General features: G+C 46.5%; 3 protein-coding genes and 1 long non-coding RNA gene across 8 annotated transcripts; 3 read left to right on the top strand and 1 right to left on the bottom strand.

The window, feature by feature from the left end:
* The first annotated feature begins 103 nt into the window (after positions 1 to 103).
* slain2 (SLAIN family member 2) lies at positions 104 to 16355 on the top strand. 4 transcript variants are annotated; one of them, XM_086115561.1, is made up of 10 exons: positions 104 to 819; positions 3358 to 3500; positions 6642 to 6839; positions 7591 to 7767; positions 7873 to 8220; positions 8685 to 8831; positions 10935 to 11006; positions 12057 to 12095; positions 12982 to 13189; positions 13630 to 16355. In XM_086115561.1, the coding sequence occupies exons 1-10, from the start codon at positions 368 to 370 to the stop codon at positions 13688 to 13690; spliced, it is 1845 nt and encodes a 614-aa protein (XP_085971687.1). In that variant the 5' UTR covers positions 104 to 367; the 3' UTR covers positions 13691 to 16355. The 4 variants fall into 4 exon arrangements, with proteins under 4 accessions (XP_085971687.1, XP_085971689.1, XP_085971688.1 ...); XM_086115563.1 differs by lacking the exon at positions 10935 to 11006; XM_086115562.1 differs by lacking the exon at positions 12057 to 12095.
* LOC147202897 (uncharacterized) lies at positions 9055 to 24828 on the bottom strand. Of its 2 annotated transcripts, none has more exons than XR_015101372.1 (4): positions 24456 to 24828; positions 22375 to 22929; positions 17940 to 18097; positions 9055 to 9141 (listed from the first exon to the last, which is right to left on the bottom strand). It is a non-coding gene; the product is annotated as an uncharacterized LOC147202897 (long non-coding RNA). The 2 variants fall into 2 exon arrangements; XR_015101373.1 differs by lacking the exon at positions 9055 to 9141 and adding an exon at positions 13089 to 13179.
* slc10a4 (solute carrier family 10 member 4) lies at positions 19637 to 23618 on the top strand. Its single transcript, XM_086115565.1, has 3 exons — positions 19637 to 20159; positions 21616 to 21826; positions 22401 to 23618. The coding sequence occupies exons 1-3, from the start codon at positions 19747 to 19749 to the stop codon at positions 22935 to 22937; spliced, it is 1161 nt and encodes a 386-aa protein (XP_085971691.1). The 5' UTR covers positions 19637 to 19746; the 3' UTR covers positions 22938 to 23618.
* Positions 24339 to 25903, top strand: zar1 (zygote arrest 1). Its single transcript, XM_086115566.1, has 4 exons — positions 24339 to 25004; positions 25335 to 25427; positions 25504 to 25578; positions 25655 to 25903. The coding sequence occupies exons 1-4, from the start codon at positions 24339 to 24341 to the stop codon at positions 25796 to 25798; spliced, it is 978 nt and encodes a 325-aa protein (XP_085971692.1). The 3' UTR covers positions 25799 to 25903.

Here is a 25903-nt window from a genome sequence, read left to right as displayed (position 1 = left end):
AGGAGAGTAAAAAGTTGCGCAACAGGAACTCCCCCCCCCCTCCTGTCGCGAACGCGCAAATAGGTGTTGGTTTACGTGCGCGCCCCCGTCCGCGGTGACGTCAGCTGCCAGAGCCTGTCTCAAACGTTGTGACGTGTGTTGTGGAAATGGCCGAGGAGCGACGATCCCGCAAGACAATGTTAAGCTTCTTAACTCCGCCAAACAATTACCGTGGGTGAACGACGTCTCTCCGGCGGACACGAAATCGTCGCGGACGGGGCGGGAGTTCCAAGGAACCGACGATCAACTCGAGCCGCCCCGGACCAGCGCCTTTTCTTCCCCCGGGGAGGGCGGGGGGCGCTGAGTGAGGGTTAGCGAGGGAACCACCATGGAGGACATCAACTCGAACATTAACGCCGACTTGGAGGTGAGGAAGCTCCAGGATTTGGTGAAGCAGCTCGAGAAGCAGAACGAGCAGCTCCGGGGTCGCTCCATGATGATGTCGGCCCACCACAGACCCCACAGCGCCGGCTACGAGTCCTTATCGTCGCCGTCGGCAGCGGCGCTACTCTCGGGGGGCGACATGGTCGGCTTCGCCCCTGGGGTGGGGTTCGGCTACGGCGACCTGTTGGAGAACCGCCGCTGCCGGAGCCCGCGGCTCTCCTACGACGGCGTCAGCTTCAAGAGGCCGTACGAGAGCGAGGGCGCCTCGGCTGCCACGTCCGGGTCGGCCCGGAACTCGCGGTGCTCGGACGACGACGGCGAGACGTCCATTCTGGACCAGGTGGACGTCTTGGACTTGGAGGACATGGACTGTCTGCACGAAGACGACGACAGCTGGTGAGTAGGGGACGACAGCTGCCGGGTGGTGGCGGTCCGCGAACGCGCCATGGGCCCGAAGCCCCCAAACGCAACCGACACTATTGATCCGAAACCTGTTGTTTGTGGCTCAAGACTAGATCGGGAGTGTTCGAACTTTTTTTTCCCGAGGGGTCCATCCAGAAAAGTGGAAGGATGCCAGGGCACTTTGAGATTTTTAAACTTTTTTTTTTAATCATCAAGCAAGTGTTTACGGTTGTGGATTTACTTGATGTGAGTGCATGGAACTGAAAAAAATCAAATCGTTCCACTTTTTTAAAATCTACCCATGATGAATTGAATCATGCCCCATGTTATCGAATCGTGTTTTATTGGAGAGATGCGCACTCCTAATATGCAACAATGGGGGAAAAAAATGATGCGACCGCCATATTTTTGTCAATTTCTTGATGATTATGTCTGGTGACACTAAAAGTATATCAGGTGACTAATAAGTGCCACAAAAGAAAACACGTAATGCCTAAAACCTGGAAAATGTCTCAATCGTTAATATATTGGTCTTGGTCGACCTTTCGTTGTATTAGGCATTCGAAATAAGCAGAACTGAAGAAACAAGGGTGGTGTCACATTTTTTCCCCATGGATGCATATAGATTGTGTAGCCATGTACAGTGAAACCTCAATTTAATGGACTCGGATTTAACGCCTTTTGAATTCAACGGAGAGAAAATAGCATCCAGTTGAAATGTCCTTTCGTGCAATAGTCTGTTAGTTCCAGAATTGTTTACTGGCGCCGTGGCACAATCAAGAAACTGATGCGCGTATTTTTCGTGTTGCCGCTCACAGATATACAGCACAGGCTAGAAAATTGTATTGTTGGTTGAAACATTTTGCTCTGCAATGTTTACTTGCAACCAGAACCATCTGCCGAACTACGCAAAAGTACCGATACTGAAAAGACATAGTGTTGTTAGATTTTTGACAGCAAAGTATCGATGTACTTTTCTCATATTCGTACACCGGGCAAAAGTCAAGACTAACGTAAAGTACGACAAACTGAAAATGTACTTTTCCTTTCTCAGTCCATGAGAATGATAATTACGTAACTGGCCGTCCCTTAAAGAACCCCCCCCCCCCCCCCCCCCCCCAAAATGAAGAGCTGGCCACAGCCAAAGTCAAAACTGACACAGTACCGAATTACTGTCATGAGATGACGTTGGCATACACGCAGACAAAAATACGAACACAACACAAAGTGACTTGTTGAATGAGAATCACAGCTGGGTTACACGTGCACGTTGCGGCTCATTCCAGCAGTGCAGCAGTTGTTTTTTTTTTTTTTTTTTCCCCTGCCCGGCAGCCATGGTTACATTCCTACTCAGAATTCCCCGCAGCCAAACAAACACAAGTCAGCCACTGTAGGTGGAGCTCCAGAACTGAACTGGCGACCAAAAATGTAATTAGATGACGCTTGAAGAGCAAATTTAAAGCAGGGTTATTCCCAAACGTGCATCCATACAAGGGAGAGGGAGTGGGGGCGGGGGGGGGGGGCACTTTATATAAATTCACCTTTGTGAGAGACTAGAATTTATTTTTGTTGTTGTTGTTTCACTTCTCCCATATGTCTAATGTACACTTTTTAAAAGTACTCCTGAGTATCTTGTCGTCATTCACTGTCAAGAAATGCGAGACTATCACATAACATCACTTTGAGGAAAAAGAAAGCTCACTCGTACATTTTTTTTTCTAAGTTGCAAAGCGTGCTCGCTTCGAAGAACCCAGTGAATCGCAACCGGTGTGCCGGGGCACGTTGACGCGCCGTCGGAAATGATCACATTTTGCCGAATTGATCAGAAATGTATTTATTTATAACAAATAATGTATCTGTGGTCATCTATCCATGCCAGCAATTTATAATGACGGGCAGAACAAATAAATCGTCTTCTATTCGATAGCAGAAAGTATATATAATTGACGGATGATTATGTATTGCGACTTGCCAGTTTTCTGGAATGTAACTTCAGGAATGTTGACGGACGTGTTTCCTGTCGATCGCATCACACGATGTTTACATTATTTGGGAGATCCGAAGTGGATCGGCGGAGTCTGTTTTGTTTTTGCGTCTGATCCGATGGCGATCAGAGATTAAACCGGCTGCTGCCATCCACTCCCTGTAATCTGGGAATTTGCCTTCAAATGCATTCTGGCGAAGCTTGCAAAGGAAACGAAAAAAAAAAAATAAATCTCGATTTGTCAGTTTTATGTTTTATATTAAACTTCAACTGGGAGTGAAAAAAGAATCGTTTTATTTTCCTCCAAGTTACGGAAAGGAATCCTATAAATGTGTGTTTTAATAACGATAACAATAGCATTGATGGCGGGCGTGCTAACCAGTCGACCACCGGGCCGCCGCTCTTGTATTAAATCTTAAATGTTCTGTCCACTGAGTACTTTTTCCGCTGATCATAATCCGACTTGCAAGGAAGACATGCCAAAACCAGATTGTTTCCACGCTCGACTGGGTATTAAACCCACTTTTGGTGTGATGTTGTATTTTCAGGCTGTACGAGGCCAAGCTAAACAGTCCCTTGCAGAAGGCGCTGAGCCCCGTCGTGTGGTGCCGCCAGGCTCTGGACAACCCGAGTCCGGACATGGAACTGGCCAAACGCTCGCTCATCCACAGGCTGGACCTGACCATGTCGGGTAAGCCGCCAAGTATTTTCAATTTGTTCTGCGTCTACATCTCGACGCTTCACGTCCAATGTGATGACTGCACGCTTTGACCGCCGCTAAATATAGTGCTCCCCCATCGACGAGGGGGGCTCGGAGACTTCTCACGTCCTCGTGGCTAAACTGAGCGTTTCCATTTTGACAGCGGTATGCGGTCGTGTGACGCTCTTGCTGAAGGTTGGACAGTGGTCAAGGTTTTCCATTTGTTTTGTGTTGTGAGGCGAAATTGTCGTTGCGAGCGAGCCTTAGATATGCTGTCACTTGAGGGTGTGGGGTGGGGGGGGGGGGGGGGGGTTGTCGTCATGCTCTTATATCCGTCAAGGAAAGCCGATCGAAAAGGCTTAAACCACAGGTGTCAAACTCAAGGCCCGGGGGCCAGATCCGGCCCGCCAGGTCATTTTATGTGGCCCGCGAAAGCAAATCATGTGTGTCAACTTGCTAAAATCTGTACCGAAATGTCAAATTGGCATGTCATAAATAACGTTGAGATTTTGCAATAATTGTGTGACCCTGTTTACACTCACTTGAACAATAATTGAACAAACTATTAGAATTGACTTTACTGATCTCAAAACTAGTAATCTATTAATTTGTTTTGTACAAGTGATCAATTTGTGGATTCGCTGTCATAACGGCCCACCGAGGGAAGATGTAACTCCAAATTGGCCCTCGACTAAAATGAGTTTGACACCTCTGGCTTAAACACACAAATAAAATATGAGAATGATCACACGGAACGTCTGTCGGCTCCCAGAACTCGACTCCAGCTCCCGACGTTACTCAATAGGCTACGCCCCTTAAAGGTACACACCCTTATACTTCATCTTTTTCCGAGACCACATACTTCCAATGCAGTTGAGTATGATCCGATCACGGCCCCAAAACTTCTCGTTCTGTACGATGCGTTCAGCGCAGCGCGGTTTTTGCAGTTTCTCGCCGTACGGTTTAAAAACCATCCATCCATTTTCCGAACCACTTGATCCTCACTAGGGTCGCGGGGGGTGCTGGAGCCTATCCCAGCTGTCTTCGGGCAGTAGGCGGGGGACACCCTGAATCGGTTGCCAGCCAATCGCAGGGCACACAGAGACGAACAACCATCCACGCTCACATTCACACCTAGGGACAATTTAGAGCGTTCAATCAGCCTGCCATGTATGTTTTTGGAATGTGGGAGGAAACCGGAGTACCCGGAGAAAACCCACGCCGGCCCGGGGAGAACATGCAAACTCCACACAGGGAGGCCGGAGCTGGAATTGAACCCGGTACCTCTGCACTGTGAAGTCGACGTGCTAACCACTGGACTACCGGGCCGCCTGGTTTAAAAACCTTGATTTTTAAAGTGTCATCTAAGTTGTACGCAACGAGATTTCGCAACACAAAACCCGGGGGGATGACCGCTGAGTGCGAACACGGTCCGCTGACGGATGACTAAGAGGACGAGCAAATCTCAAGTGAGCTCATCCTTGTAGGTGTGGAAGTCGGATCACGTTACCCCTCCGGCAGAACCATCCCCTCGCGTCGCCGCCGACTCCACAAAACGCACACGCACGGACACACACTCCCTTAACGCGCGCTCGCTTAAACAGACGCCTGGAAACGTCGTTGCCATGGAATGGTTGTTAGCCACGGAAATGCGGCGTCTGCAGGGAAGACGATAGATGGGAGCTGTTTGGTTTACACTCGCGCACAGACACACACACACACACACACACACACACGAGGAGCCAGTTGTTCATCTGCCGGCAGGCATTAGTCACATCCCAACAGGGAGGAGACGTGTTTGAGATAATTGTGAGGCCTCACAAGCGTGAGTGACTCGATACTTTTCTTTTTGCTCCCCGCCTCCCTTGCCTGGTTGAAAATTGCTGTCTGTAACGCACACATAAATATGTACGAAACACTACATGCATGAATTTCTATATATACTGTCTAAATATCAGCTAAGTAGGAGAGCCTCAGCCACGAACCACCAAGCCGGCCTTGTTGTGTAACTTGACAGCACGAGGAGTGCTGAAGCCGAGCTCCTCTGCATCCTCCTCGGCGTGAAATCCCCCTCAGGGTTCTCTCGTCCCCGGTGTGGCGTGACCACGCTAACAGCGATGCGCTCTCAGCCCGAAGCGACAGCGATCGCGGCTGATTACGAAAAGTTCGGGGACAGCTCCTCGGTTCCCATGAGGGCGTCCGTCACATTTAAATCGTATCCCTGTGGGAACGTACAGCGGACCTGTTGACTGCGCGGAGATGTTCCGGATCATGACTTTGGCAAAAAATATCTCAGTGCCATGTTTACAGTGCTGCATGACGGATGCGTGCTGATGTGGGAGTGGCGAAGGGTGGGTGACGCCAGCAAGAGCAGGGAACTAATCTGACTCCTTTGTCGATGCGAGAGAATCCACATGAGCCCCGTTTCACACGGAGACCCCGCAAAGTTCCAACGCAACTCATTTTAAGGCCGCAGACGCATTTGGGCGAAAACCTGAGTAGGATTTTTGTCAAAATTCATGCAAAAAGGAGCAAAATTACTGTTCAAGTTTGGGTTATTTTGGGCGTGGGTCCTTGTGATTTTTATTTTTATTCAAACATTCTCCGGGGTGCTACTGAGTGAATTTTGAGAAAAATCAGCTGCAGGAAATGATCTTTCTCGAACGCGTGTTTGCGAGGACAAGAACAGGACGTGCCCGTGGAGTCTAGAAGCTGACCTTAGGACACCAGAGCTCACACTGGGCCTCCATTGTGCTCTCGCTTGAAAGCTCTCCATTGACTCCCGCGCGCCATACGCTTTAATAAACCCCCGCGGCAGACGGCCGAGCGACTGTGGGCCGACACTGTTAAGCGTTGTTGCGGTCCCCCGGACTTGAATGGCCTCCACTTGCCATAAGATGTTGGAGTGTGTCTGTGGAATTCGCTTTTATGTACGGCGAACCCTCGGGAGATGATATCGTGTTTACATCGCTTTGGGGAAACAAAACAAAACAAAAAAAAAAACTCATTCACGCAGTTCTCTGGGTCAAAAGGCAAAGTGTGCTTGGTTTAAAAGCAACACAAACAAAACTTACAATCTGCCATATTAGCCAATCAAAATTCCGACGTATTTGTGTGTGTGTGTGCTTGCAGCCAACAAGCGCCGCAGCCTCTACGGCAGCTGCTACAACCAGCAGGTGACCTACGGGAGCCCGTACAGCCCAAACGCGGCGAGCAGCCCCTACAGCCCAAACGCGGCGAGCAGCCCCTACAGCAGCGCCTTCAACTCGCCCTGCTCCACGCCCAGCAAGGTGCCCATCGTCAGGCAGCAGCTGATGCCCGTCAACGCAGGTACCACCGCCCCGGAACAAAGCGCCGCCTTGTTTGTGGTTTGGATTGACACGTTATGTGGTTAGCGATGGAAAAGACCACCCTGCCCGCGCTGTCCCACAAAGGAGGCGGGCAAAGGAAACGAGTCTTCTCTTTATGGAGCCGAAATATTGTCTATCCATTAACTGATGTAATAACACGGACCCGTAGCTGAACTTGAGTCTCGAATCTCGCGTAGAACTCCCCGTTTTGAAATCCTAATCATTTCTTGAAACCTTACTTTGAAGCCCCAACTTGAAATCTGAACGCTGGCCGTCAACTCGTCTTGAAACTGACTTGAAAACCCCAACCCTGGTTTGAAACCCCGATCTTGAAACTTGACTTTGAAGCCCTTCCTTGAAACCCTCTCCGAAACCCTAAAACAGCCACAAAAACCTAACTTGAAACCCGAAGCGTGTCTTAAAAACCTATTTTCAAACCCTAATCCTGTCGACATACAGTACCTGACTTTGAAACTCTCAGCCTACCATGAATATTGCGTTTCAAACGCAAACCCCGGCTAGAAACCCTATTTTGAAACATACTTCAAAACTCCAATCCTGTCTTGAAACCTTACTTTGTAACTTTCCAAGCAACCCTAACACTTATCTTGAAAGACTACTTTGGCCCTCGTGTGATACGCCAATAACGGAAGCCACTAGGAGGAAGCTCCAAACGTAACAGAAGTGAAATCTTACAACACAATTCAAGCCGAGACGCATTTCCTCCGCAGCGCACCAGCGCAACGCGGCGGCGGCGGAGAGAAACCCGCCGGCCGTCAGCCCCCAGTCGTCGGTGGACAGCGAGCTGAGCACCTCCGAGATGGACGAAGACTCGGTGGGCTCTTCCACGACTTACAAGCTCAACAATGTCAACGACGTCCAGATTCTGGCGCGCATGCAGGAAGAGAGTAAGTGGCGCTTGCCGTCCGCTGTGACTCAAATAACCTGACGGATCGAAATTTGCGAGAGGTCCAGATGGGTAACCGCGCGCGTGTGTTTGTGCCCGCCGTCAGGTCTGAGGCAGGACTACGCCGCCTCGGCCTCCCGGCGCAGCTCGGGCTCGTCCTGCCACTCGCTGCGTCGCAGCACCTTCAGCGACCAGGAGCTGGACGCGCACAGCCTGGAGGACGAGGAGGAGGCGGCGCACCCGGCCTTCCACCTACCCGCCAGCCGCTTCAGCCCCTCGCCTCGCCACTCGCCGCGCGCCTCCCCGCGCAACTCGCCGCGCTCGCGCTCCCCGGCCCGCTCGGTGGACTACGGTCACGGGCGCGGCTCGCCTCAGCCCGCCATCAGCCGCCTGCAGCAGCCGCGCCACTCGCTGCAGGGCCACGACGCGCAGACCAATGTGGTCAAGAACGAAGGTGGGTGGGGTTCCTCAGTTGTCGCCAACCCCCCTTATTTTCTTTTTTTCACACAGGCTACATTGTAGTCAAGTTTTCAATCAGAAGCTGTTGTGACTAAATTAATTCAGGAATTGACTGATTGATTGGCTCTGAATTTTATTCTACAAAATTTTGGAATTGGCATCTGCCAGAAAAAAAAACAAATGAAAAAAATGGTCAGGCCCCACTAACAGATAGACAGACTAGTTTTGGAATCAAAAGTTAAGAAAAATAGTTTGTGCAATTTAAAAAAAAAAAAAAGGCATTTTGTTTAGGTCGTCGTCATTACAAAAAATAATAATAATAAATCCATATCCCAAAGATAAACTGTTGGAAATGGAAGTTCTTGTTTTGCTTGGGCAACTTTGTGCCCCTGTGCGGCCCAGTACCGCTTGGCTACAACAAACATGCCTGAAAGTCGTCGTTCTCTCTTCCTTACGCAGAAAAGCTGCGTCGTAGTCTCCCCAACCTCACGCGTTCCAACGCGGCGCCCCCCCAGGGCCCCGAGCCCGTTAAAAACAGTCGAAGCTGCGAGTCCAACCTGCAGATGCCAAACGGAGGATCTCCCAGACACCAGAGCCAATCAGCTCGTGAGTACCAGCACACACACACACACACTCAATGCCTGCACGTTTATGTTAACTCTTTCCTGGCAAGCTTTCTTTTTTTTTTAAACATCTTACAGCAGCATTATATTGCGAGAGGAACCGAGTCGTCGTTGTGGCTCAAGTGTAAAAAGAAGTTAACCCCTTTTAATAGTCAAGTGTGGAAACACAATGCGTGTGGGTGACTGCGTTGTGTGAGCCCACTCACCTTAACAAGAAATTGCAGTTGCAGCTGTCTCTTCTTTTGTGCTCCGCCCTCACATCGTAGTCCTTGTAGGGTTCATGCTTTGGCCACCTGGAGGCAAGATAATAAATGCATCAAAACTTTATAACATACTCGATAAGCTTCAGTCAGTCTTATTTTTTATTTTTTGCAGAGGATAAGGAAGATATGCCTGTGAGTTTTGATATATTGTCTGTCCACAGTAGGACGATCAAACATTTGTTTGAGAATTGTAGTTTACTTTATTACACAGTACCATGTGGCTTTTTTTGATTTTACACGACAAATATTCCATATATTAAAAAACACAATTACAAAAACTAATAAAAATAAACTAAAAACTAACATAAAGAATCCCAAACTATTATCACCCCGATACAGATTTGAAAATGAGCGAATGATTGCCAACACAGCCATCAACATGATCACATCTGTCAATCCCCACAAAATAACTAAAACTCAAAGCGCTGGTAAACAATGCCGCGCGTCACCAGCTTTGGGCTCTCGTTTTTCCCCCCCCCCCCCCCTCTCCGCACGCACATCAGGAAATCCTCCAGTCTCTTTATCAATGAGTTTTTATTTTTTTAATGTACTTGCTAAGATTAGAGGAACCCCTCACAAGAGCCTCGGCAATCCATTTGATGTAATCCTTAAACGTGGGATCAAGTTAACGGTATTCCTCTTAATCCCGGAGCTCTTAATCCTTCTTTCTGGTCCAAGTGGCACAGCGCAGGGGTCTGAGGCCATTTGTTAAACATGCTTCGAACCTGTCGGGATTACATCCCCCGACCCCTCCGTTTTTTTAAAACAATCTTTATCAGAATCCTTCCTTTTGGAAAGCCGTTTCGGCACTTCTTTCATATCCTTGACATCCTTTTTAAGACCCATGTTCTGCTTTTGTTCTCCTTAGTAATACATTTCAGTGGACCGGTAAAATCTTTGAGTTGTTTTTGCATCCGCAATACAAATGCCTGGCTGGAATCAACATGCCTCCAACATGTTGAAATAGGGGACAACAAAAACATTTCGATTGGTAGCCCACAGTTGCTTGACAGCTATGCAAGTCTATTCTGAAATGTAATAAACGCAGAATGATCTGAAAAGGCACACGGTAATGCGAGCCGCCAAACAGCCTTAAATCCTCTTTGTCAGCCGATTCACCAAACGACCTCCTGGATCGCTGGAAAGACAGACGATATAGATTGTGGTGTTTCAAAACAAAGACTAGCGGCAGTCCTCTTTTATTGTGAAGATTAATGTTTCAAACAAAACAAAACAAACAAAAAAACAAACAAACAGAACAACAATCCTTCATTCAGCAAACATGCTCACAATGCTCTTCCCCCTTCAACTGGCCCCGCCCCCGACTCACTCGCCTAATCACAAATCGCACTTTAATGGTCACACAGTGGCAGTCAAACTTAGGTTTGGGAGCGTCGCATTTAAAAAAAAAAAAAAAAAGATTAATTAAAACCAGAATGTCTTCCACTACTGTATGGCGCTTTACGAGTGAGCAAAGCTACCAGTGGGCGATTTGGGTTGACTTCAAGAATCCAGGGGGCTATTAGTTCGGCCTAGTAGTGTCTCCAAATCTTCTTATAACTATTGAGGAAAAAGAGAGTACTAGTACAGTACATGGACCTTAAGCTTCACATCAAGCATATGGGATCAGTCCTCCGATGTCTTCCATCTTTTCCTTGGCTTTGGCATGTGGCACTGACCGACTCCCTCCTACTGCTGTACGGAGCTACGGGCTGGCAAATTGTTTGGGCTGCGGCGCCATCTAAAGGCTTGCGAGCACATTGCAAAGGGCAGTCCTCCCAGGTTAGCGTGACAGTATGTGTGTGTGTTGTGTGTGTCCACAGCAGCGCCTCAGCTCCCAAGACACTCCACCCCCAAAAGCAAACAGCACCTCCAAAGCCCAACGGCCCGGCGAGGTAACGGGCCCAAAGCAGCTTGAACGCTCGCTGACATCCTACACTCTCCCACTGCAAGGGCTGATGGGATGTTGTAGTTTACCGGTACTCGGTTTAATTACATGATGAGTACGAGAAAGGCTCGACAGGCTAAATAGCCGTGTCGGTCAGTTAGACCACAGACCCCTGCCAAGGCCAAAGTCGGAACAAAAGTGGGGAAAAAAACCAAACCAAATAAATGTGGAATGCCTTCTCTATCAGTGGCCAACAAATGGCACGTATTAAAAAATCGTTTTTTTCATGGCAAAATTTTTTTTCTTTAGTTCTGGATTAAAAGAAAAAAAAAATGCATCTAGAACATTTCCACATTAAAATAATAATTGAAAAATACAGAACACATTTACAAAAAAAAACCTGTGTAAAAATAACACCAATCATCAACAGAGTATCGCAAAACATGCTTATGTTGTTGGACAAACATAACATCACCAAAAGCAGGTATTTCCAAATTTTAGAAAATATTTTTTTTCCCATTGACAGTGAGCCCCCTGGTTTTTGTTACTACAAAAAATTGCAAATAAGCCCCCCTACCCCCCGAAAAAAAATGAGGGTGTTTTTTTTAATTGGGTATAGAAGCCACAATATAGCAGCAAAGCACTTAAAGCTGAGAGGATCATAAAGCATCAACACCATGCAGACAACGATGAAGCCATGTTACCTAAATGTCTGTATCGTTATGACCAAAAATAGACGTGAGGCTCAACAGTATTAGCCTAGCATGCTAGCCTAAAAATACATTGTTTTACTTTTGACTGGAGGATAGGTGCCCCCCCCCCCCCCCCAAACTGCTGATTCAGTGTACCATGACACAGATTCTCACGTGGATGTGCCACACCTCGAGGAATTCCCCCGTGTTTGTTTTTAACTAACCAATCAAGCTTCCGCGACCAAGGAGTCCCAAATTTGTTTTGGATACTTCACGTTGCCCGTTGCCACACATCACGCGAGTTTTTCATGCAGACCGACCTAAGGCTTGTGTCTTTGTCGTGTGTGTGTGTTGTCATTGTCTAGTCCCACTCTCCTGTTGCTTTGGCGACGAAGGTGACTTTAGTGAGTATTTCACTGACGGCTTGCCGATCTTTGTGTTTTTGTTGTCGTTGTCGTCATGGCTCCTCGGTGTGGTTTGTGCATCTCATTCGATTGACGCATCGCAAGAAGCAGACCTCCACCAAGGCCCCTTTATCTTATATCTTATATGTTAATGTCTTTTTAAACATGACAACATTACTCTTACAAAAATAAATGCTGGATTCAGTTTATCGCCACTCAGCAGAGCAAAAACAGACACATGCAACAGAGCCACTTTGTAACTTCGGCAAAAAAAAAAAGAAGCTAATCTCAGCTTCTCGAGATACAAAGATCATCTCTCACTCACTTCAACATGCTTCTTTGACACCAATTACTTATTTTTCTATTAAGCCAGCGTTGTGGCGTCACCTTGTGGCATCTTTAGTACTTCATGGAATGAGCACAGAAAACACCAACTAGGGGCACGGGTGTCAAACTCAAGGCCCGGGGGCCAGATCTGGCCCACCACGTCTTTTTATGTGGCCCGCAAAAGCACATCATGTATGTCAACTTTCATGATCCCTGCTGAAAATCGATACCGAAATATCACATTGAGCGTTGAGATTTTGCAAACGACACACAAATGGTTGTCTGATTTCAAAACCAACCATCCATCAATCTGTTTTTGCGGGCCACATCAAATTGTTGCGGACTGGATCTGGTCCCCGGGCCTTGATTTTGACACCTGCGGTGTAGATGATAGGTCTATTCTTGGCTCTTTTGTCATTGCTAAACATTATAAACGTGATGGTCGTGGTTGATGAAGACATCCCTCATGCTTGGCTCTCAAAACCCAACATTGATCATTTTCATGCAAACGTGAGTGTCGCGTCACGTTTTGAAACTTGCGTTTTTTCCTCCCCATCAGTTCCGCCGACGAGCAAGCTGCGGACGCCGGCCACGCCTTCGCCTCTGGCCTTGAGGCAGCCCGTCAAAGCCACGGCCAACCCCGCAGGCTCTACCACCACGCCCGGCCGGTCCCTGGTTCCGCCCCGCAGCGGCCTGCCTCGCCCCAGCGCCCCAGCGGGTGGCGGCATCCCTCTGCCTCGTAGCAAGCTAGCACAGCCTGTGCGCAGGTAGGGACATTTTTAAATGTATTTTTCTTATTTTTAATTTCTTGAAGACTTAAGCCATTTTACAGCTTTTGGCAAGAGTTTTCTTTTTGGAACATTTTTCAAACCACAGTGCTGGAGCCTGACATTGGGCGGAAGGCAGACCACACCCTGAACCGGTCGCCAGTCAGTCGCAGGGCACATACAGTGACAAACAACCATGCACACACACACACAAGTCAACTCACTATTTATTTTATAGAAAATAATTCACTTTATGTTTGAATACCACATAATTTAAACGTTTACGATGCCAAATTTTATTTGTCGCTTATGCGCAAGTTTGATTTTATCGCTGTCTGTGGCCGTACATTTTTGCTCCACCAAGGTGTGCAAAAGTTAGCGACAATGTAGAGTTTGTTGGGGGGCACAAGCGTTCAACGCGGCTTTCCCCCTTTTTCCAGAAGTCTACCTGCTCCTCGCATCTACAGCGGCACCAGGGACAACCTGAGGGAAAGCTACTAGCCGCTTGCCCAGCAGAGGGCGCTCTACTCCAACCGTCAGTCACTCGAGGAGTTGGACTGCATGGCACTTTATCCACCTTGATGACTCTTCCAGTCACAATGTCCCAGGAATATTAAAAGAAAGATTAAAAGATATATACGCAATTCAGAAGAAGAGAGAGGCAGACGAGAACGCCAAAGAACAAACTCAGCCTTCTCTGCCATGGACGCCGCGCCACAGCACTCAATTTGAGCCCCCGCCGGTTGTTTTTAACGCCACGCCTTCTTTACGCCTTCATACATGTCAAGGAGAAACCTCAAACAGGACGTCAGCAAGCGTCATTTGTGATGACGTCACTGCACACTCGCCATGATGACATCGGCGAGCGACCGTCACAACATCATTGAGGGAGTTATGACATCATCAAGTCAACCTCTAAGATGATGTCACCAAACACCTTCAACCCACCTGAGGAATCCCAATGCTGGCATCAGCGAAGTAGCCTTGACAATTACATCATCGTGCCACTGCCATGACGACGTCGGCAAGACACCTCGACCGTGACGACAGTGCGTAACCTCCATGTGACCCTGGCGAGTATCCTCAATGATATCATCATCATCATCGAGATACTGATGTTGTCATTGTGAAACCCCTATGATGACATCGGCGACCAACGTCTACGATGACAGCGAGCGACTGCCGTGAGGGCATCGCCGAGACGCCTCGACGATGTCATCATTTAGCGTCGGCCACAATGACATCAGCGAGATGCCTCGATGATGATGATGATGATAACGGCATGTGACCTCTGATGTCAGCATCGTGCCATTGCTTATGTCACTGAGAAACCTCGATGACATCGGCGAGCAACCGCCATGTCGGCGAGGCACCGTGACGGCGATGACGTTCGTGTAACCGTGGCGATGTTAGTACGATTGAACATCTGCCATAATGACCTCGATGACGTCATTATCACTGAGCGACCACCACGATGACATCAGCAAGATGCCACAATGATGACATCGGCGAGCGGGACCTCTGCAATGGCACCAATGCGTGGCCGCCATATTGAAAACAATCTTTCCTCGCGGAAAATAAAAGCACCAGAGAGAGAATGCACAAGTTTATTTATGAAAATGATTTGAAGGGATCCTCCATTGTTTTGACGCTGCTCGCGTTCCTACGGGAGACGCCAGGTCAGCGTGTCTTCAGTGATGACACAGGCACAGACTTCATATGCTGCATTCAAGAAAACTGGGAAGTCTGACATAAAAATAAAAATCTAAATCAAAGCAGTCCACACTCAAGTGACTGATGTCAAGTACTACTTTCCTTTGGCGGGAATTTGACGGTGATCCAGAAAGAGCACAAAATATACCGCGAATCTGCATCCCAACAACGGAGGATCCTTTAAAGACATCAGCTGTCAATATCAGTATTTTTTTCAATACGTTTTCTAATGTCCGTTTGAACCTCAATTTGCATCGCTAATGCTCCAAAGCATTTTTTTTAACGTTTCCCAAAGGCTCGTCTCGAGATGTAAGTGCTCTGATTCTTTTGGGGTTTCAGTTCCGGTGTGAAGCGCTCAGGCTGATCCGACGATGAGTTGACAATAGAGAACTCGGGCACTGACACTCCCGACGACTCCCCCCACCCCACCCCCCTTTCCTTTCAACCATGACAGCCTTGATTGTTTTGCTGACGCTGGCGGCCATTTTGGCGCCCCTCAGGCCTTTCGTTAGCTTGTGTCAAGTCAATGAACATAAAAGGGGACATATTATAGGAATTTTATTTTTGAATATAATTCCGTCTTCAGATTTCCTGCACACTGAAAATGTAATGAAGCGCTAACTGGTTTTGTTTTTCGTCGCTGTTCGCCTTGGCATTACCAAAGCCCCGGCCGGGTCGTCATAGTAACAAAAAGTGCCGGGTGAGCATGGGCTCATTAGCATGAAACAAAAGAACCTCAAAGTGAAATCTTAGTCTATTGTGATTAAAACATCCCACAGACGTGTTATTAAGATACTTGGAACATTTTTAAATTGTTAAAAAAAATGTAAAAGCATAATATGTCCCCTTTGTGGTTCCTTAAATCCCCACAGTAATTCTCAATGTGTCATCAATGTTTAAAAAATTAAATTAAGGAGAAAAAAAAAAGGAGGGTTATCAGAATGATTCTATTTGTGTGCCGGTGTTTGTACTCATCGGTGTGGTGGCTCGTTTATGAACTAGTGCCTCTGATTTAAAAATTTTAAAGTGTCTTTTTATTATTGTGTTGTTGTTTTTTTTTGTATATTTATTTTGGTGCCAATTTATGGTTTTGCAAAGCTTTTATTGATTTGCTTGCTTGCTTATTTTTGTAATAGAAATGAGTTACATTGATTATAATTTCTTTGAGGAGGAAAAAAAAAGTTTGACTATGCGCCTTCATATTTATATCTAATGTGTAAATTAAAAGTTATTTATTTAAAAAGAGACAAGAGGTGCCTCAGACAGGAATGTGGCAAGCTGGACCGAATGTTGCAAAAAATAAAAATAAAAAATACAAAGACCAACAACAGCTACCACACCTTTTGTGACACTTTTTTTTTTTTTTGTTATTTGACCTTTTTTAAAAGCCACAAACATGACCGTTTTTTTCCCCCTGTGTAAAGTCACATTTCAAATAAAAAGCTCAAAACCCTTTTTTTTTTTGTTCATTGTTCTTTCACCACATGAAAAGAAGACAAAACTGGCAACATCTTCTGGGCAGCATCACGGTTTTTGATTTTGAAAGAAAAAGAAATCCAATAAAATGTCTTACAATATTTTATCTTGCCCATTTCCATGAAAGTGCACACGTTGTCTGTCCTTTGAGTCACTTTCAATCCACTGATTGAAGGCGCGACTCATAAAAAAGTGAAAGCGTACCAGGAATAATAATGATGGAATTTCTGGGAACGGAGAACAACTTGAGAGCAAAATTCATCTCTCTTCAGCATTTTCGTAACGAGCAAAGGTAATCTGGTCTTTGAGCTTTTTTTTTTTAATATCATTTTAGCATATATCAAATTAAGTCTCGGATAAATCTTCGCTCCATGTTTTCAGAAACAACCACAGTGATGAACCTTGCGGACTGTCTCACAAATATCAAAGACAATTTGGCCCTCAATTAATCTTATGTGCACATTTTTGCAAACCTCGTAAAAAATATATATATATTATTCTTCAATGGACTTGGCAAAGTCTTTTTAAAGCAAAGAATTTAGTCTTTGAGGAACCTTCTACATATATATTTTTTAATCTTAAATCTCATGAGCTTGTTTTTTTTTCCCCGTACATTTTTTAATACATTTTTCGCAAAAACAGATTAGCCTTTGCTCACCTTATACATACATAAATATCTATTTGTATTCTATTTTATTTATATGGCGTCTAGATTAACATGGGAAGGGGACCTGGAATAAAACTAATCGCATATTGACGGGGGGGGGGGGGGGGGGTCACCATTAGCATATTTTTCAAAACCGTTCAGTCCTAGTGCGTCGAGACTTTGAGCGTTGTTATTAAAAACGGTCTGACAATGTGAGCGCATCTCCAGCATCGCTTGCAGATTGGCATCAGCTCAAAATTGTCTCATTCATCAGACTTTATTTGAATCCGTGCCCTCTCTCTCTCTCCCTCTCTCTCGCTGTCTAGTTCGCCCTCTTGTACTGCAGCAGTGACATCATCAAAGAATAAAAAAATAAAGAAGCGCATCGCGTGAAAGTGCATTGTGCCCAACTAGAAACTGGAAGGTAGCTTTGGCAAGCTGGTTTAAACATTTATTTGATACTATTAATTTCCATTTTAAGGGGGGCGTCAAGGGTCAGCAAACCATTCGAAGGGGCATCCGTCTTTGAAAGACGGGCATAAAGAGCCCACCAGACCAATGTTGCGTTAATGGTGTGCAGAAATGGGGGGGTCATTTGTCCTGGAAAATGCTAATTGAATAGTCAACCCAGTGAGGCTGTGAGGTCTGCAAACTTCGGGTCATTTTGTGGAAGCCCAGGCTTCAAAACAACATGGTGAAGCAGCTACTAGCTGTTATGCTGCCCCAAGTGTAAAAGCGTTTAAATCCAGGTTAGACCTTTTTTTTTCTCCACATTCCTTTGATGAGATTTTTTTTTAAAAATCTATTTCTCTTGATGATATTTTAGTCATTACTTACTAGTGAGGGCAAAGAGCAAACTAGTACATGGACCTGAAGCTGGATATCAAACGACTCGAACGTACTTCCATGACATACCTGATGCTGGCTGCGTTTGAAGAGGCTGACGACAGCCCTGAGTCACCCTCTTCCTCCTCCTCCTCTTCGTCTTGTTCCCGTCCGTCTTCTCCTGGCGAGACGTCACTGCTTTTATTTCCTGTGCGCGATGTCGGCGCCTGATAGCGGCAGGCCGGCGTCTGCGGGCACACAAACAAACGTGGCAGATACACGCAGATGAGACGCTGAGATTTCACCATGAGAATATACTCGTGGTTTGGTAACACATGCTTATTATACAGAGTGGGAAACAACAACAACAACAAAAAAAACCAAAGCATGGCGGGCAACAAAAGCGACACGCCATTTCTTTTATTTTATTTTAAAGCCCGGTGCACTTTGTGTAAAGGATCCACACTTTATTTTCACGGCTTCTTTTTCCTGCGCCTGTATCTATTTATGGTACCAGTCATAAGTTTGGAAGCACCGTCGGACAGATTCAAATGGTCCCAAACACATAAGAAGGTCAAGAAAGTCGAGCTACTAACTCTTGATAATGCAGAGCTGTGAGCCAAAAGTCATTCGAGGTCAAAAAGCAGCATCCACATCATAAGGCTGACTGAGAAAATACCAAGATGCATAATCTTTGAAGAAGCTAAATTATAAAAGATATTCTGTTTCGCTCCACATTTTTTGGGGGGGGGGGGGGTTACCAAAAGAGTTCCCTAAATAATGTGGATGAGGTCAGTAAGGATTTCCCTACGATTCTGGATATTTTAAAATCATATCAAAACATTGAATTGGAAGATGTTTCCAAACTTTTGTTCAAAATCTAACATACAGAGGACAGTGAATACGACAGCAAATTAAGTGAAAGTGAATATCAATAAAATACTATTTTGAGCTAACAGAAATCACATTCCCCAAATATATTAAAACGAAAAATAAAATCATACATCGAAATTGCATTCGTATTTTCACAATATCAAGTGTAGGTATGAATTAAAAGATGTTCCCATTGAATATGAATCAACCTCTGCAAAATATCAATTTGGTGTTAAGGCGAGTTGAATCCTGGGCGGCCCGGTAGTCCAGTGGTTAGCACGTCGGCTTCACAGTGCAGAGGTACCGGGTTCGATTCCAGCTCCGGCCTCCCTGTGTGGAGTTTGCATGTTCTCCCCGGGCCTGCGTGGGTTTTATCCGGGTGCTCCGGTTTCCTCCCACATTCCAAAAACATGCATGGCAGGTTGATTGGACGCTCTAAATTGTCCCTAGGTGTGAGTGTGGGCGTGGATGGTTGTTCGTCTCTGTGTGCCCTGCGATTGGCTGGCAACTGATTCAGGGTGTCCCCCTCCTACTGCCCGAAGACGGCTGGGATCGGCTCCAGCACCTCCCGCGACCCTAGTGAGGATCAAGCGGTTCGGAAAATGGATGGATGGATGGATGGATGGGCGAGTTGAATCCTGATTTGATCGTGATCCAAAACGTACACTTCCGAGTGTCAATACCAATTGAGCAACTCGATTAAACGCACTCGGATGCGCTCGTCGCTCATCAGTTGCGTTTGTGTATGATTTGACTCCAAGACTTGGATGACGCTCGATCAGGGGGGGGGGGGGGGGCAGCGATGGTTGCGTCCCTCGGGTGCGCACGCACGCCCCACACGCATCCACGCGGGTTGGGCGCGCTATAAAAGTGGGGGTCCGGGACGCCGGGGCTCGGTCCTTCGTCTCCGGCTGTCGCGCTGCGCGGACGGCCAACCATGGCACCGTCGCGTCCTCTCGCCCCGGCGCCGTAGCGAGCGAGCGAGCCGTGCGTAACGACGAGGAGTTTCGAGCGACGCCGCGCCATGGCCAACTCCAGCGAACCCCCCCCGCCGGGCGGCTCGGAGCTGAAGGTGGGCTCGCCTCCGTCCGAGCCCCCCTCTGCCGGCGACGTCCTGAGCCTGGTGCCCGCCTTCTGGGACTCGCCGTTAAACCACGGCATCAACGTGTTCGTGGGGCTGGTGCTGTGCTTCACCATGCTGGGGCTGGGCTGCACGGTGGACGTAAGCCAGCTGGGCGAGCACATCCGGCGGCCGGTCGGGGTGCTGCTGGCCGTCGTGTGCCAGTTCGTCATCATGCCGCTGGTGGCCTTCCTGCTGGCGCTCACATTCTCTCTTGACGACGTGGCCGCCATGGCCGTGCTACTGTGCGGATGCTGCCCCGGGGGGAACTTGTCCAACATCATGTCGCTGCTGGTGCACGGGGAGATGAACCTCAGGTACTCCCGGCAACTTTTTCTTCGTCACTTTTTACGCAAAAAGTAGCTGTTGACGTCATCCGTTTTCGACGAAAGATTAAAATCGACCGTTAAATGACAGAACACATAAAGATGAATACAAATGCAATTTTCAAGCTCGATTTTACACATAATGTAATTTGCATCTAATTAAAATTGTAATAATGTTATCATAATCATTCAATAATAATGTTATGCTATGAGGATGTTCAATAGCATTTTTTTTCAGACCGATACCAGTACGAGTACTCACCGATACCAAATACCAAAACCACTATATAACATTTCAATGAACACAATGACAGATAATTCTCAGCCAATAACTTTCTGCCTTTCTGACGCATGTAATGAAGCATCATTGTGTCAAACAGCCGCAGTGTAGCACCCAACTACTGGCAAGAAAGACTTACGTGAGTCAGATCTTTTTTTTTTGGGCCATAATTATCGTGGCTGGTATTGGCATCCTTCACGAGTACCTGATACATTGATATTAGGACGGTATTGGCCCAATACAAACACCTGGTATTGGTAGTAGCCCATCCCTAGTTATAACTGTTAGTATTCTTCATTGAAGGGTATTAAAAAAAATGCCAAAAATATTACATTCCTACAAAAATACCTTGATGATTAAAAACCTCTTGAATGGATCTAAATATAACAGAAAACTTTCAAGTACAGTATTGCTTTAAATAAAATGTGACGTCAAAGAGTGGAAAGACACCAGTGAGGATGTCCAATATGAGGATAATGTGATTTAGTCAGCAGTGGAAGCTGTTGTGGAAAGCAAAGAGGTGGGATTGAGGCTCATCAATACGGCGAGTAACCATGGATGGTTGAGGCGAGTGATGTGGAAGCAAGCAGACTGTGCAGGATTCCTATGTGTCGTCTTGTTGAAAAATCATGCCCCCACCCTCAACGAACAAACTAATCATGCCCAAAGATGTACATTAGAAAATCACTCAACAACTATTGCTTTCTGTAGGCGTAAAAAGTAGGACTGAAGAGGATTGTGACATTCTAATCACTTCAGTAAAATTGGGATGATACTACATGTTTTTAGATTTAGTGCTACACACGCTACTCTGCTGCCACCAAATGGCCAAAAGTGGGATTGCACCCCAAATAACAGAAACTTGTAGGCCGCAAACCCGTAACCCACAATAGAGTGGAGTTTACCGTAGTGGCTTTTTTTTCCCCACCAGGCCACGCCCCTTCACAGCACACATACAGTCCATAGAGTAATAATAATAATAAATAAACTGTTTATTGCTTTACATTCTGTTACTATTTAAAATATTTTTTGGTCATAATTTTGGAGTGTCAATTATTTTCGCTATTCGTGGTCCACTAGATAGAGTGTGGTCCACTGGATTTAGTTTTTACCAAAGGTGCAAACTAGCGTGCATAACATTTGACGGTCGGGTCTCCCTATCAACAGCATCATCATGACCATCTCGTCCACGCTCCTGGCGCTGGTGCTGATGCCGCTGTGCCTGTGGATCTACAGCCGCGCATGGATCAACACGCCCGTGGTCAACCTCATGCCCTTCGGCGCCATCATCCTGACACTGTGCAGCACGCTCATCCCCATCGGGCTCGGTGTCATGCTGCGCTACCGCTACACACGTGTGGCCGACACCGTCTTGAAGGTGTGAATTCTCTACTTTACCGGGAGTTCAAAATATTTGGGTAAAGTCTGCTGACGGTTCAGTAGAAAGTAAAAGTGTTAATGGCGTCATGACGTTGTCCGTATGTCGCGGTTTGGATGCAATTACCACCTCTACGAGATTAACTCTGTCTGCTCAGGCATGTAAACGGAAAATTGTTTCATCAATGGAAATGTTGACCCTAACCAGTATATTGACGTCATGTTAACAGTCAGAGATGTTCTTTTTTTTCTCGGAATAAGATGCATTAAAAACACACAAACCAAAAAAGAAAATGGTGCCCGTGGGTACTAGTCAGCCCCAAGGACAACATGGGTGCCTTCTAAAAATAGCTCACCTGTGACGGGACACTGTGGGTCTATGTATGTATTTATTTATTTAAAATGATATATGTTAGTTCTGTACTAAATATTCTATATTGGTACTAAGTGACTACCTCTCAAAAATGAGCATTATTTTTGAAAAGATGCAGTTGTCATTTGGTGAGATCTACTTCATGTTATGTGTACTCATCATACACATGAGCATACCTGATGCGGCGCTGGTGTCTCTTCAGGCGTCTCTGTGGTCTCTGCTCATCACCCTGGTGCTGCTCTTCATCCTGACGGCAGCCATGCTGGGCCCCGAACTGTTGTCGGCCATTCCGCCGTCCGTCTACGTCGTGGCCCTGCTGATGCCCATGTGCGGCTACGCGGCGGGCTACGGCCTGGCCGTGCTGTTCCACCTGCCGCCCAACAGCCGCCGCGCCGTCTCACTGGAGACGGGCTGCCAGAACGTGCAGCTGTGCACCGCCATCCTCAAGCTGGCCTTCCCGCCGCAGCTGATGGGGGGCATGTACATGTTCCCGCTGCTCTACGCGCTCTTCCAGGCGGCCGAGGCGGGCGTCTTCATCCTGGCGTACCGGACGTACCGCAGGCGGGTGTTGGGCAAGGAAGAGCCGCCGGCCCGGCGGGACGGCGAAGACACGGACATCACGTATCAGCGCTTCCAGGATGAGGACGTCGACTTTGACGCTTCATATGGGGCGGTGACGGTGAGCGACCCGAACACCATCATGCTGGACCCCTGCCCGCCGGACCCGACGCCTGTTTGACAAACACAAGTTAGTGTGACATCGTGAGAAACAAAACAATATAAGACGGGCTGATGCATGGAAGGCCTCAATCATGCGTGTTTTTCCCTTTTCAACTGGCAATTGTGAATTTTTTTAAAAAGGCGAATGAAAGAAAATGACAGATTTTGCATCACATCTCAGAAAAAGTTCGGGATATTTGGCCGGCGGGTGAAATTTCAGGTTGAAGATTTTCACACGGGAACTTTACAGAAGAACTTCATTTGATCTTTGCAGAACTCAATTTGACCTTTCCGTAACCTCTTTCAACTTTTGTTGACAGCTGAATGTTGCTGTGCTTTTTGTTCAACTATTTGTTCTGTAACAGTGAGTTGAATGGCAAAGTTCACAAGTCCATGAAAATTTCTACAGATTCAACTTCTATGCCTTTCTGTGACTCTTCCAGTGGCTCTTGCAACTCTGTGATTTTCTAAACTCAGTGACAAGGCTTCAGATGTGATATTCTCATATTTTTGATATTCGATTGCCAATTGCAAGCGGAAAGAACACGCATCTTTCTCAGTTAAAAAAAAAAGCATCATCATGCGTGAAAACACATCAGTCTGTGAATGTAACAATCAGCCATTTTGTGTGTGAACAGTTGTACAATGTGTATATGAAAAAAATGTATGGAGGAAATTAAAAATGTACAGATGTAAACTCTTTCTTGGATCAAGAACCTTAAAGTCAAGTATTAATGCTCTCAACGGCCCCACAAGTCTAAAAATAAGTTAACCACAAATATAAAGAAGAGAACAAAAATAAGGGCAGCAAATATCAATTTTAGTTTTAATCTTCGTATAAGACAGTTTTTTATTTATTTTTTATTTAATAAAGCATAAATAGCACTGTTGGCTTTTGACGACATATAGGTCAGATATGTACAGATGAGGCATCATCACCATTGAAAAAAACTTTTGTAACCCAGGCGTCAGCACATTCCGTGTGTGGATGCACCAAAAACAAAAGAGGACGGCACATTATGCTACATACATTTGAGCGCAGAAATCGAATAATGATAACAAGGACACTGAGAATAACCTTTTGCAGGTAAAATATTTCAATATTTTGTTATACTATTACATTTATAGCAAACGTTTTGGGATTGACAAAGAAGTAAATGTCATGAAAATTGGTTGAATTTCAATTTCAATGAATTGCCATTGACAGTGAGTCGCCGCTCCCAACATGATCACCATGTACAAACATTGAACTTACAAAAATCAATAAAGCCGTCCCTCTTTTGACTGCTGGACACGCCCCCTGACTTTTGGCGGGAAACACCTGTTTTGAATCAGTCCTAATTATCAATCACACGTGCGATTTAAATTAGGTCACCTGGAGCCTTGGCGGTTGAATTAAAAAAAAGAAAAAACTAACAAAATGGCAACATACGGCGACGAGCCAGTCGACCGCTATTTCTACCCATCTTACAACCACAACCCTTATATGGGCCGTTACCGGCCCAAGGAGGCTCCGTGGAAGTACAAAAGTAGTTACCTGTCCCACTATGGCGACGCCTCCGAGGCATTCAACAACCAGCAGCGGGCCCAGCTCAAGTCCATCCTGTCTCAGATCAACCCCAAGCTCACGCCGAGACTCCGCAAGGCAAACACCAAGGACGTGGCCGTGCAGGTCAACCCCAAACGGGACGCCTCGGTACAGTGCTCGCTCGGACCGCGAACCCTCGTCGCCATGAAGCGAGACTTCCGGCGCAAGAAGTCCTCCGAGAGTTCTGTGACGTCCGGTGAAAATGGAAGTCCCAAGGCTGTGGTGCGGTACCCGCGGACGCTGGCGCTCTACTCCCCCGTCGCTTACCGAAACATTACCTGCTTCGTGGCGGAAGACAAGGATTCGCCGCCCGGGGAGCCTGCTGCCGCCAAGCCGGGTGACGAGGAAGAGGAAGAGGACGAGCCCGCGAAGAAGAAAAAGGAAGGCGGGAAGGAGAAACTGTCCGAGCCGCTCAAGTCAGAAGAGCGGCAGAAAAGCGAAGACATCGGGGCCGCCGTAGACGACGTGTCGAAGGGAAAAGCCAGAGTTCGCTTCCAGGTATAATTAATTTGTCAAATTTGGGGGCTAGAAATGTATTTTATACAGATTAAAGATCGCTTGTATTTATTCAAGGTAAATGCACTCAGGTTTACTTTTTACTTTCGTTTTGCGAGCCCCCCCCCTACAATATTGCAGACCAACATTTTCAGAAACAATTAAACTTTTTTGATATAATAGTTTGATATAACCTTAATACCCTTTGCGCACAACTGGCAAACTCCTATTTAAACCGTGCACCTTTTATGCGACAATGTTATCAATCTGAAAATAGTTGCATATTAAAAGAAAAAAAAATACTGATGAGAAATTTGTCTGGTCTTGATTCAGTTTCTAGAGCAGAAGTACGGCTATTATCACTGCCGAGGGTGCAACTTAAGATGGGAAAGCGCTTACGTGTGGTGCGTTCAGGGAACCAACAAGGTGAGAACTTGGGAGTATGTGTGTGTTGATGTGGTTCAGTGCTCCTTACCACCCACCACCACTGCTGCATTTGCAGGTTTACTTCAAACAATACTGCAGGAAATGCCAAAAGGAATTTAACCCGTACCGTGTGGAGGACATCACATGTCACGTGAGCCACTTAAGTTTACTTAACAAACAAAAAAAGCTTGTCAGTCATGAATAAACGGTCATCATCTTGTGTCCAGACTTGCAACAAAGCCCGCTGCTGCTGTGCCTTAACACAACGCCACGTGGACCCCAAGCGTCCGCACAGGCAGGACTTGTGCGGCCGCTGCAAAGGCAAGCGACTCTCATGTGACAGCACCTTCAGCTTCAAGTACATCATCTGATCACAACAGCAAGCGGATTCTGTAATTGGTTCAGTACTTTGGTGCATGTTTTGTTGCAGCGATTGCGTCGCCACACACATTCACTATTAAAATGTCTACCTTGCA

This window comes from Hippocampus guttulatus, chromosome 7 (genome assembly GCF_054856545.1).
Source record: "Hippocampus guttulatus isolate MCC_2025c chromosome 7, RoL_Hgut_1.0, whole genome shotgun sequence".
NCBI lineage: Eukaryota > Metazoa > Chordata > Actinopteri > Syngnathiformes > Syngnathidae > Hippocampus > Hippocampus guttulatus.
This window is presented reverse-complemented; position numbering and strand designations above follow the sequence as displayed.

Bases quoted from the DNA above. Each gene is read 5' to 3' on its own strand.
- slc10a4 (XM_086115565.1), top strand. From the start codon at position 19,747: ATGGCCAACTCCAGCGAACCCCCCCCGCCGGGCGGCTCGGAGCTGAAG. The intron at 20,160-21,615 runs GTACTCCCGGCA...CCCTATCAACAG, and splicing joins CACGGGGAGATGAACCTCAG to CATCATCATGACCATCTCGT. The intron at 21,827-22,400 runs GTGTGAATTCTC...GTGTCTCTTCAG, and splicing joins TGGCCGACACCGTCTTGAAG to GCGTCTCTGTGGTCTCTGCT.
- slain2 (XM_086115561.1), top strand. From the start codon at position 368: ATGGAGGACATCAACTCGAACATTAACGCCGACTTGGAGGTGAGGAAG. The intron at 3,501-6,641 runs GTAAGCCGCCAA...GTGTGCTTGCAG, and splicing joins GCTGGACCTGACCATGTCGG to CCAACAAGCGCCGCAGCCTC. The intron at 11,007-12,056 runs GTAACGGGCCCA...GTCATTGTCTAG, and splicing joins AAGCCCAACGGCCCGGCGAG to TCCCACTCTCCTGTTGCTTT.
- zar1 (XM_086115566.1), top strand. From the start codon at position 24,339: ATGGCAACATACGGCGACGAGCCAGTCGACCGCTATTTCTACCCATCT. The intron at 25,005-25,334 runs GTATAATTAATT...GTCTTGATTCAG, and splicing joins AAGCCAGAGTTCGCTTCCAG to TTTCTAGAGCAGAAGTACGG. The intron at 25,579-25,654 runs GTGAGCCACTTA...TCTTGTGTCCAG, and splicing joins TGGAGGACATCACATGTCAC to ACTTGCAACAAAGCCCGCTG.